Source organism: Chrysemys picta, chromosome 15 (assembly GCF_011386835.1).
Source record: "Chrysemys picta bellii isolate R12L10 chromosome 15, ASM1138683v2, whole genome shotgun sequence".
Taxonomy (NCBI): domain Eukaryota; kingdom Metazoa; phylum Chordata; order Testudines; family Emydidae; genus Chrysemys; species Chrysemys picta.
In genome coordinates this window covers 15,487,822-15,500,671 of record NC_088805.1, presented here as the reverse complement: position 1 = coordinate 15,500,671, position 12,850 = coordinate 15,487,822, and the positions used below count along the sequence as shown (strand labels likewise).

Here is a 12,850-nt window from a genome sequence, read left to right as displayed (position 1 = left end):
TATGGGTAGCAATTCAAAAGTGAACGAGGCAATAATTTATGCAATAAGTGATTAGTCAGCTAAACATGATATTTAACAAAGCATTAGTTAAAGGTGGTATTTTGTGATATTCGTTAGCACTTAGGTCAAACTGCAAATCTTTGTTGTCACTTCATGCAGGCCTTCTTTTTAACTATCCTCTTCCTATAAATGGATTCTCCCAGCTCTGACGCAGCTGACAGGAGAAGGCATGTGGGAGACATAGTCTGAGTTGGGTGGGCCAGGTAGTGGCTAGTGGATCTGTGAGCTGCCCTGATTCAGTGGCTACAAACCCGTCGGTGGAATGTTTATTTGGGAGAGATGTGCACACCTGGGCTTCTAGTTAGTAGAGCTTGTGATCTGCAATAACTGCTGTGGCCAACTTAGACAAATGCCCATGTCATGCTTCAATCCCCTCCTAACCCTGTGGTGGTCCTCTACTCAAAGGCCTCTAACATGCGATTTATGTGAGGGGACAGGATTTGGCCACTTGTGTATATTTTCATACAAAAAATCTGCATGTGTACCCTCCTTAAAAATGATGATGATTCTTATTTATGGTACAAATAATACACTTCTAGTGCATGCCATTTGAGGAACATGGATACTTTCTCAACAGGAGGTCCAAGGATCTGGAACTAGTGGATATGGCGTAGAAGTGGGAGTGTAGAATATCTGGTACAATTCCTGGATCTGCCATTGGCTTGCAGTGTGACCTTGAGCAAATTGGATGGATTTCCTAATAACTTTTTATTATACAATTTTCTGCATCTGTGAAATATAGATAAGTTTTTAAAACCTAGTTATTAATTTTCACTCTAGGTTCATACTTCCCCAGTATTGAAAGAAAACTTCAAGACAAATAACACTTGGTCAAAGTAGTAATTGGTTTTTTTTGTTTTTTGTTTTTAATTTAATTCACCTAACAGATGGCAACAGTTTATTTGACTCGATGGCAAGTGGAATGCGGCTGATAGTAAGCTGCATTTCCTCCTTCCTTATCTTATCTCTGCTGCTCTTCATGGTCCACCGGCTGCGCCAGAGACGCAGAGAGCGCATTGAGTCTTTGATTGGAGTAAATTGTAAGTATTCTGTAACTGCAGTTTTAGCCAGTTGTGTTGTAGCTGTGTTGGTCCCAGGATATTAGAGTGACAAATGTGGGTGAGGTAATATCTTCATTGGTGAGAGAGACCAGCTTTTGAGCTTACACAGAGCTCTTCAGGTCTGGGAAATGTACTCAAAGGGTGTGTCTGCACTGCGATTAAACACCCGCGGGTGGCCTGTGTCAGCTGACATGGGCTTGTGGGGCTCAGGCTGCAGGCTGTAAAATGTGTAGGCGCTCGGACTGGAGCCTGGGCACTGGGATCCTCCCCCGTTTACTCATCAAAGGATAAACCTGGGAGCTTAAATTCATAACTTTGCTAGGTACTAAAAATCATGGACTGAATAGACACACTGATTTATAGCTGTCCCCTTCATCTTGATTGGTTCCTTGAAATGTGTGTTTACTACTTATACTAAACAATCTGTTCCACCTTGTAGTTAGCTCTGACACTGAGTACACTTCCCAGCTGAAGAGCAGCTCTGTGTAAGCTTGGTTCTCACCACCAGAAGTTGGTCCAATAAAAGATATTGCCTCCCCCACATTGCAGCTTTAGCTCAGTTATATAAGCGTGCTTCCAAAGTGGATTAACCTAAACTGCACACAGGCATCTTAGTGTGGAATCCAAGTGTCCACATGGGGTGATAGTGTGGAATAGCTTCTGCGCCTCACATTCACAGCCTAGCTGTTGCACACTAACTTCCCCATGAATTCCCTGTGTAGACAAGCCCTTAGTAATAGAATTACAAGTCTCTACCATGTAAAGAGAGCAAGTGGAAATGGGAGTCTGGCTATGAGCTGACCTGTTCAGTGGCTGTCCCTGAACACCTCTGCATACTGGCTCTAATTGTCTTGATTTTCAAAAAATTTAATTCTGTGGGGCACGCCTGATCTTTCTAAAGATCTTGTACTGACACCAGGCTTGTTTCTCCTTCTCTGATTGGTAGGCTAATGGGTAGAAATGTTAATGTGCCTGATTTAGTATACTTGCTCACATGATAAAGTCCTCATTTGACATGGTACCCTTATCAAGAGTTCCAACCTTCTTCTCTTTATCCATTCGTTGAGGGAATATCAATGGTAATAACATTTGTACCATGCCCCAAGGTGTGCTTGCGCGCCTTGTAGAACAAATAAACAAGATCCCTACCTTAAAGAGCTTTAAAGTCTAGAATTTAGATATGACATGGGTGAGGACAAATGAATGGGGGGAGAGAGCAATGATGTTTCGTGGTGGTTTGCTAAGGTTTATATATGCTTCTGGATGACTGACATTTAGGCATGGCAGTAGCATTGTGGGATTTAGGGTGAATTTGAATGAGGCAAAAGTATGGCTTCATTATGTAGGTTTTAGGAGAGATTCTGTGAATAAGGGGCAGAATGGAAGAAGGCGCAGAGGTGGGCCTTAGTCTGGAGGGAAAGGAAATGGGATAAAGCCACACATTTTTCTCATATTTTATTCTTTTAAACAGTGCACCATTTTAACTTGGGCCGCAGGATGCCTGGTTTTGATTATGGTCCAGATGGTTTCGGAACTGGCCTTACTCCACTGCATCTTTCAGATGATGGGGAAGGCGGGGCATTTCATTTCCATGACCCCCCACCACCCTATACAGCTTACAAATATCCTGATATTCAGCATCCTGATGACCCGCCTCCTCCCTATGAGGCTTCCATCAATCCAGACAGTATCCTTTGTTCTACTCCAGGTACGTGGGCAGGAGTTTCATAATTTTACGAGCTTGGTAACAAATATCTTATGAGGAACACTCCAGTTCTTTTGTTCTGCTTAAAGGATAATCTAAACTAAACTGGAACGTACACCTATTTTAAGGATTCTATGATAAAAGAGCAATGATGTATTTCAGAATCAAATTTTTCACTTTTTGTGGCAAATGTTTTAATACAAATCTTGTTCTATAATAATTTTACTCTTAATACTAAAATTCGCTGGGCCTCTAAATCAGTATTTGTCTGAGTGCTGCAAACTTGTTTTTAGCTCTTAGACTTCACCTCTTTAAAGTTTTTTATGACTTAAATATGATGGAGGAAACCTAAACTACAGCAGCTGGAGGCAGGAGAGTGAACAGTCTCTTGATAGGTACATTTGGTGTACGCTGGTGGAGTAATCACAACGGGAGGGTTCTTGATGCTGGAATTTGTTTCCTCCATGCCTTACAGAGCACACCTTTCATGCACAGCTCACCTATTCATACAGGCCTTTGCCTGATGAAGGTTGTGTTTTGTTTAATTGAAGGTTTAGTCCTTTAGTTGTCGTAGGTGGTCAACTAAAAGTTGATATTGTTGTATTACATCCTGAGCTGAGATGAAGCTTGAATTTTTATAAAACAAACGGTAGGTCACTAGCACTTCAGTACGCTTGATAGCAGGATGATGGACACCTTGGGGTATTTTGAAGTTCGAAAAAAAATTGACAAGTGTCTTCAATATATTATAAGCTTTTTGAGGAATGTTTTATTATTTTGTTTTGGGTTGAATGTTTATAAAAGTAACTAAAATGTAAACCAGTAATATGCTCTGAGAGCTCTACATATACATGCAGTTACCATCACCTTTGAGGTATACTCTTGCTATCCTGGAATTCTTGAAGTGTGCATGTGTTAATGGCACACAAATGAGGAACACATCCAAACAAAACTACCTAAATAGGGGAGACTCAAATGCAGCAACAGTCTGTATACCCTGAATTCTGAGCCATTGAAGTTATAAATGCCAGTATTTGGCATCAAGGAAGAGCAAGGTGGAGTTCACGGTTCATAGTATAAGAGATACTGACCTTAGATACCGTAGCATCTGCAAAGCCTAAATTTATCAGAAGCTTTTATGAAACTTCAAAACAAAAATAATTTTGGTGAAAGCAGTTAGTATAACTTTAAACATTTTTCTATAATAATTCCTAGCCAAAGCATTACAGCACTTTCAGTGCTTGAGAACGTTGCAAGTAAAACTAACTAGAAACATGAAACTGACTTGTCTGTTTCAAATGTCCTTGGATGAATAGCCTACAAAAATAGCAGAGTAAACTAGATTTTGCAAAATGTTCTCATTTTTAATAGATTTGTATGTTAGTGATACAGTAACGGTATTTATATTTCTAAAGTGACGTAAGCAACCAATCCCTTATTTGTTTTAAAAAGTGCACATTCATGAAGTGCTGCACACCCAAAGTATACGTGTTGACTAATGAGTCACATCCTGTCATGTTGTTGCTTATACCAAATATTGTCTCTTTGGACCGACTAGCTAGATTTAACTCCTGCCAGTTACTTGTTTGGTCTTTCTGGGGTTAGGTGTGAGGAGCACCTCATATGACAATCAAATAAACTTAAATGCAACTTCCTCATAGAATAACCACCCAGAGTACACACTGATAGGCCAGAGCTTTCTGATTCTTCTTGCCTTTCTCCCTTGCAGATGGCGTTCTCTCCCAGACAGTGCAGAGCAGTCAACCATCACTAGGAAACAGTGATTTATCACCGCGGCTTACTGAGGAATCTCATCCTCCCTCAGTTGGCCCTTCTTCCGTGGAACTAGAAGATTCTGCAGATAGTAGCACCTTCCTTGTACCTCCTGACACGCCCCTCAGCGAAAACACACCGTCAGAAACTCTTGCAGGAAGCCGCCACAGTCACTGTTCTCTTAATACCATTGTATAAAGGAATAAAATGCTTACCGCTGGCAGAAATAATATGAGCAACTGTTTACACACAGCTGTACAGGCAAACACTAATCCATGGGGTGAACTTCAGAAGGAAGCTCCACTTTGATTTTGAGCACCCTGCTTTTATGTTCTAGTATAGGACTGTGCCTCTTGTTTTTGGCTGTCATTTCATTCACTAATTAGTTTGTCCTGTAAATACGGATTGTTGAACCTGTGCTTTTTTTCCACTGGCTATGGGAAAGAAGGTGCAGAGAATTTTTTTTGACTTCTAAAGAGGAAAAAGCATGGGTAGCTTTTTTCTTTTTTAATCACAGAGCAGAAACAAAAAAAAATCGACATCAGAAAAAAGCTTGTTTTGAATTTGAATACCGTGGGACCCAGGAAGTGAACACTGACAAGAAAAGAGGAGAAGGGGCAGTCGCCATGTAATCTGTTGTTGTCTCTTGTGCTCTAGTGCTACACTCATGGAAAAACTGGAGGATGAAAAGGATCAGCATAACGTTTGATTTCTTCTACTTTCTATGGAAATGGGTATTGAGCAAAACAAAACTGGGATTTGCAGTTACAACTTATTTATTTATCTGTAGCTGCAAATCTTGTACTGAGGGGTAAACTTCTGATTCATAAACAAGGATGTGTCTATAATACTGGCATCTCTTTAGTAGAGGCACAGCACATGTTAAGTAGTGCTTTGGGGAAGAGATGGGAAGGGATTAACTCCCTAATTGATACTTCAGTCATTTGAGATTTTTTCCGTTGTGTTTAAATCTTTAAATCATCCCTTTCCATTAAATCTAGCTTCATTTAAATTAGCAAAACTAACTTGTGTACTACAACATGAGGCTCTTGTCAATCACTCACTAAACTTAACTTTCAAATTAGGCAAAGATGGATTCTATTGGCTTGGATTTTATGAATATTGAATACTTTTTTTAGTTTTAGTGTTCTCAAAATGAAGTGGGATTTTAATGTACACGGGATTTCCTTTCTCTTCTACCCCATCTTTCTTGCATCTGATTTTCCCTGACTTACTGTAGCAGTCCCCACAGTCAGAGCAGATCAAGTTAGTCATATAAGGAATTTGTACTGAACACTTCTCATGAGTGTTGTCCTGTTGCCTTATGAAAGGTAGCAAGCCTAGAGGGACAGGAAGAAAGCACTGCATGGGAAGGGTATTGTGCTGTTTTGGTTAATTTTGCTAGTTACAGAGAAACAGTACAGGATTGATTAATGGGATCCTATCCCAGCAATGTGCTTTCCCAGCGTAGCTGACTTTCCCCTCCATTGTAAATGCTGCTACTTTCTATTTGGTATCTTGCTATCTGCCCTATTGTACTTGGGGAGTGGCTTGATAGTTCAACCTGTTCGCACAAAACACCTGATTTTCATCATCCAGGTTGTATTTAGTGTCTCTTGAAATTCAGGCACTTGCTAACAATCTTAAACCCCTTGGAGTGTATAAAACAGCTCTCACGTGCTGCTAATGCAGGTGTGAGTGCATTAGGAAGCACTGTTCGAAAAGCCCCTCCACTTGGGGAATCTTGTAAACATGGCCTGTTACCATTCACTGTTTAACTTATAATCTGTTTTAAAATGAGTGGCACAGTTCTCCACCCAATGGAGTCATTGCCAGTTCCTCCTCTGAATTCGAGTCCTGGTCCAGTCAAGTGGAGGGGATAGCAGAAGTCAGAGCCATGCATACAGCTTATGACTATATCAAGCATTTCTGAAGTATGAAAATAAAGCGGGTTTTGTGCACTTTTGGAGCACATTCATACGTTTTATACATTGTATGTACTGATTTTTCTTTAGTTTTATCTGTATGAGTGCGTGCGTGTTTCTGGGTGGTGATTAATAAATACATGCTGTAGATGGTACCCTTTGTGCTGCATCAAACTAGGTGAAGCTAAGCTCTGGGATATGAGTTTGTCTCCCAGGCTGCAGAGTTAACGCTTCTATAAAGCTGGCTACACTATATGATAGGACAGAGTATCCTAGTTCACATGGTTAGGATACAAAGTCTCTACTCCGAACTGTTCCAGAAAGGATTTTGTTAGCACTAGCCAAGGATTTTGTTAGCACTGGCCAATGGCAAGCTTCTTTCTTATCGTTCCTTTAAAGCCAGGTGGAATATTCATTCTATATAACTTCCTAGCGCAATAATGAAAGGCCTTTAGGCTTGTTTTTGTCTCTTCTAATAGCTTCCTGGCTGAGGTGAACAGATACCTTACCTCACATGTCTCACAAGACTGCGTGAATCTGACCTCAGTCAGTTTTTACTTTCACTTGTTTCTCAGTGGTACATTTATATGAAAATAAGCTTGGTTTCAACTCAATTTCGTGATGGCTCATGGTTGTAATTATTCCAAATACGGACTCTTTTCTGTAGATGTCTGAGTGTAATATGTTTCATAGCTTCTGATCTATTCCCACTTCAGTGGTGGAATAAAGGCTACAGCTTTTCCCTGTTTTTGTTAAGGTTAACAGTAAATGGGAAAACTCTGCTGTGAACAAAGCAGCTCACTCGGTACAGATCTTGTTTACCTCTCCATGAGCATCTAATTTGGCAATAAAATGGTCATATTTCTCTTTTCCTAGATCACTGTAGCATTTTTCATATATAATACTCCTTCTTGGAGTAAGATCCTTTGTCTCTGAAAATGTCATTTCTACCAAGACTTCAGGACCAACTGGGGAAGAGTTAGTTTCTATGAGAGCAGTTGACTCCTTATCAGAACTTCAGAGCCAGTGGAAAGATGGCAGCTGTGAAGCTCCTGTTATGAACCCAATTCAAAAGACACTGGTGCTCGGACTAGGAAACCCTTCCTCTTAATGCCAATGGGTTGATTATTTCTTTGGAATTCACATTTATTTTACGCATTGATTCCTTATCACACTCCTCTGGTTGCTGTTATTAAATAATAGTGGTGTATCTTGAACCTTTCTCCAAGCATGAGGGAGCGAGTTGAAAAGATTCCTGTTACTTCGTCATTCCTGGCAGTGCAAGTGAGTGAAAAATGTGCACTTCTCTCCAGTTTGAATAATTGTTCATTGCAGTTAGTTTTGCAAGATTCCAAGACTGTTCCATCTAGGGCTTGCTGATGGGCTCCATTTTGGCTTTGTACAAAATACTCTTCCTCATATCTCCCTCCCCTACAACAAAATGTGGTGCCATATTGTTAAGGTTTTTGCTGTTCCTCCAAGAACTGTTTAGATATCCACTTGTATCGATTGTTATCAACTGTGCATGCCCACGTATTCTCACTGCAGCATCTAGTGTTCTATTGGGTGGGTTAATAGCATATTTTAATTTCAGAAAGCAAAAAGGTTTTAATTCTATACCAGAGATTAAAATTATGGTCATGTAGGTGTTGCAAGAGTTATTTTGTTTGCATAATGTTCAGTCTTGGAATAGTTTGAGGTTCAAAATTAGACTTCTGTCCTGTCATGATGGTGCATGATTGAACAGAAGTGTGAAACGAATTTAACATTAAGGCCTAATTGTGTGGCCCTTGCTCAGGCAGTCTTCTCGTTGAAGTCCCGGTTCAAGGGGAGCTTTCCGGTGTAAGGATTGCAGTATTGCACTCTTAAACGTTGTCAGTCTTCATTTGGAAAAATCAGCTTCATGAACTTTAAACTGCTCTCCTTCCCCACCTAAAGCCATAAGGGTGTTTTGAGGATTTTTATCAAATAATGAATTTCTGCACACACACAGTTTGGCAAACTAAGTGTTCTTCCCTTCAGTGGTGGATCTCCGTTTCAAAGCACTAGTTTTTTCTGTACAAAGCATAGTTTCTTTCCTCTAGAAAATCTGCTTTCCCATTAAGTAGGTGGGGGAAAGAAAAGTTATCCAACACTTCTGTTTTATGTGAAATTTCCCTCTAAAGCCCTTATGCATGACTTGGAGGCTAGACCCTTAAATTACAGCTTGCAAAGATAGTGAAAGTGAATCAGTAGCAGCCCATGCATTTGGGTTCTGACGTTGATTCCACTCCCAATAAAATATTGGCTAGATTAATTAAATGACAAAGAACTGCTTCCCATATCAATACTCTGGATCAAGCAGCTGCTGAGGTACAACGTAAGATTTTTTTTTTTCTTTCAGTATTGTGCACCTTGCAGAGCAGAATGTGTTGGGGGTGGTTCTAGAAGAGACTTGCTGCACTCTCAGCCACTTTCATCACCATGCTGTATTGTGATCTGAGTGCCAGACTTTTGTATGCCTGGGAGGTTGCGAGAGAGAGAGAGAGAGAATGAGACCCAGCTTTTTACCTTCTCTTGAAAAATACTTTCAGCCAAGGCTGCATTTGCAGACTCCTCCTGTGTAGTTGATTTGTGACTGAATGTAACCGTGGCAGTGTATAAAAGATTTTGATATTCCATGAAATTACCATGTAGAAATGAAATTTGATACTGTAATAATTCTGTCTGTGTGACATTTTATGTTTTTATGTTTTAATTTCTTCTTTGGGGTTGGCACTAAATCTTTTTTTTTCTCAAGATGCTGTGAGAAACATTTCATCCAAATGCCAAATAAATGGTGTTCTGTAAGAGAAATGGACTGTTAATGTTATGGTGGTGTTTGAATCAGCTCTGTTCTGAACAGTAAAAGATCCACTGGTCAAATCAGTCTTAAACCCAGATCTTGCAAAGTCTTGTGCACATGCTTAACTTACACACTACGTGTAGCTCCCTAGAAGTCCCCTTGAATAAATATTGATATACTGTTAACTATCACAATAAATTCCATTGATACCATTTCTTTGGAGAAAGGACCTTGTTTCTATCCCTCAACTAACCAATTGAGGCAAAAGCCTCACCCATTGTTGCTGACCTGGCTTGGTAAAACACTGTTCCATTACAGTCTGTGGGTTAAAGCAAGTCAGAGTCAGTTACATGTCTGATCCTGCCACTGTTATTTACCCACAATGCCTTGGGACAGGAGGTGAGGCATAGAATTCATAGAGCCAGTGTCAAGCGTCCTATAGATGGCAGTCAGTTCTCTCATGGAGGTGCTGCGAACAAAGTCCTTCCACAGTGTGTTGAGTAAAGAGATTGCACTGCAAGTGAATTAGGTTTAAAATTTAAACAGTTTTTAGCCCCTCCCATTGTTGTCAGCTGTTGGCCAAATGGTATTTGAAACGTCACTTGGATCTACACTTCTGAAGATAAATCTAGACACAGTAACATATGTTTTCCCAGACCTACCTGTATGAGCTTAGTAAATATGGAGACATTCATATGTAAAGCTTTTGCATGGTATCTGGATAAAATAAAGTGGGCACCTGCTGCATAACTCTTGAATTCATCAGCTAACCTCGCAATCCATTCCGTGCCCCCTCCACATACCTCAGCGAGTCTGTTCATGTAGGATCAGGTCTCTGGGCTACTCAGCAGCAGCCGCTGGACCATTAGCTGGTCTTCCCTCTCTTCCCCTTGCCAGTTGCTTAGTGCTCGGTGTGCCACTGGGGTAACCAAAGGCAGGGAGTGACTTGTTTGGCTGACGGGGAGGCCCCTAGTTCCACCTACCTAAGGCCTTTTGTTATGTGTTTACTGATTTTTCTCTTCTTCCCTCCCCCTTCTCCCCCCCCCCCCACAAAAAAACCCCTCTCTGCTTTTGAAAAACCCACTCTTTAGGTTTTAAAGATGTTTTTCACCCAAATTTTAGCTTTTTCTGGATTTTTTTTTTTTCCCACAGGGGAAGCACGGGAGGCCCATGCTGAAGGGCTGGCAAGGTCAGGAGAGGGCTCTGTCCAGCAGGGGGCCAGTACGGACGGTGCCGCCTTTCACTTCCTTCCTGACCCCAGGCCTTCAGTGTGGCCCTGTCTACTTCCTCTGTGCAGTGAGGGAGTGGGACGGGCAGGGAGGTGGGTCCCGGCAGCCAAGACAGCCCAACTACTGCAGGGAGTGGAAAGGTTCCTTGACACCCGCATGGTGGGTATCTCCTGCCTTCCCTCACCCTGCTGCCCTTTGTTTTAGTTTTTACCGATTTTTTTTTTTTTTTTTTTGCCTTTTTGTAATTTAATAAAAACTGGGAAATTAAAACACTTGCCCCTGATGCCCACCTCAGTAGCCTGCCAAAATCTGGAGAACCCTGTGGGAGGCCAAGCTGGGATTGGGTAGCCAGAGCTTCTGGCTGGAAGCTGAATGTCGCATGGGCCTGATGTTCATTCCCACTCCTGTGCTGTCTCTAGAGCCAAGACTGGAATCTGGGTGAGTGGCGTTTAATGCTGGTTTATATAGCAGGGGCGGTAACAACGGCGCTTCAGCACAACCTGAATGGTTGAGGTATGTGGGGCTCCGTGGAGTCGGGAAGCCTAGCTCCTCCTCCTCCCCAAGCTTCCATTTTATCTGTAGGAGGCAGGCATGAGTACGACAAGGGTGGGAGTTTTGGTAATATTTTTGATTCCTATCTGCCTCAGTTTCCCTCTGTGCTTTGCATTGCTATGCACAGATTGTAAAAGCTGCTTTGGAGGCAGAGCGGGAGGCATGAGGTGTTGGGTCACCCAACTGTCTAGGGTGATGTGAATGGGGTCTTTCAGGACTGGCTGAAACCCACTCCTATGAGTGGAAGCTAACAAGCAGTGGAAGCCCCAAGGGCAGAGGCATTCCCATTCAATGACTGACAGCCCAGGGGAAGGAGAGCTCCATCACCTCCTGCTGGGAGACAGAGTGAAGGTCCAGAGCTGGAGAACAAAGAGGAAGGGTGTCACATGGCTGTTAAGAGCTGAGCCTGCAGAGAAACATAGGAGCTCCTACCAGGGATTGAGCCACAGAGACAGCAAACCAAGATGGTTCCTACAGCAGCGTGGCTCATGAACTGTCTTCACCTTTGCTTTTCTGTTCTAACCTCAGGACTGCCCAGTGCTGCATCCGGCTGATGAGTAATTCCTACTTTGTCCCTGCAAATACATGCCACGATGCATTGATCCCTGAAATGGCAAAAAGTCTCTGAATGGGCGTCTGTCTCCATTGGACTCATAGGCAGAGCTTCCTGTGTGAAACAGGAGTACTGGAGCCCTCCGGCTTGGTCTTGGAGGCTTTGAGGCCATGTGGCCTACCCTTGAAGTGTGGGACCCTTTGGGGGTCGGGCAAACTGAAGAGGTTCCTCCGAGGTCATGTCTAAAAGCTGGGGCCTAGCACTGATCTGGTGTGATACGGTTCATTGCGAAAGCAGCTCGCTGTAAGCCCACTAGACTGAAAATAGCCCATGGGAGGCGGCACTGTTCATGCCCCCCGCACATGGCGGATTTTTCTGTCAGTTAATTGGCTGGGTTGGTTTCCGGCGTAGTGTGTTTTTGCTTTGACTCCCTGCAGTGCTGTGAACACTTAAACTGCTGCCCCAAAATTTGTTAATGCAGAGATGGGCAGAGCCCCGGGCCCTTCCAGGACACCGAGTGTGCCTGTTCTTAAGCCTCGGAGAACCAGCCAATCCAGAGCTAAGGTAGGTACCATGGGGCTCTGAGAGGAGCGTTAGATGGTGTCTGTGCTATGGCACTGCAGACTTTAGTGGCATCAGTCTTTGCTGTTGCTCTGTCAGGCCACAGCTGCTTCCCCACGCACGTTACTGAAAAGCTCTGGGCGTGGGCCTGTTGTATCAATAGTTTCCCAATAGTGCAGTATAGAAGGATGGCGACACAGATCTATCCCTATCCAGCAGTGTTCACCTGGGCAGTAGACCCCGTAGTTCCATACCGTTTCTCTTGGCCTCCCTAGGATTCGATATTTGGACACATGGGAGACTTCCTATTCTGTGGCCTTTATCTATGACACACTGAATTCCTCTTTTATTGTAATGGGGCTTCCTCTTTAGAATGATTGAAATAAGTGGGAGACATTTGGGGGAGTATTTAAGGAGGCTGCCACTCTCTTCCGTTACCCTTGGGAGAGCAAGCACACCAGCCCTGCTTTTCCAATGCAGAGCTCAGAATTACACCGGCGCAAGATTCTCTAAGGAGCTAGTGAATTACACCTTGAAAATCTAAGCTAAACCATCATGAAAAGCTGCCCATCTGATTGTGAAGTCTATGGTACAGTCTCTTGAATTC

General features: G+C 42.5%; 1 protein-coding gene across 4 annotated transcripts in view; it reads left to right on the top strand.

Annotated features, from left to right (window-relative positions):
- Positions 1-9,359, top strand: part of DGCR2 (DiGeorge syndrome critical region gene 2) — a 71,282-nt gene extending 61,923 nt beyond the window's left edge. For all 4 annotated transcript variants that reach the window (XM_005281068.5, XM_065568366.1, XM_005281069.5 and 1 more), the window contains 3 exons: positions 948-1,100; positions 2,593-2,829; positions 4,556-9,359. In XM_005281068.5, coding sequence (XP_005281125.1) covers positions 948-1,100; positions 2,593-2,829; positions 4,556-4,797 — 632 coding nt within the window. In that variant the 3' untranslated portion in view covers positions 4,798-9,359. The remainder of the gene's footprint in view (positions 1-947; positions 1,101-2,592; positions 2,830-4,555) is intronic.
- The last annotated feature ends 3,491 nt before the right edge of the window (positions 9,360-12,850 follow it).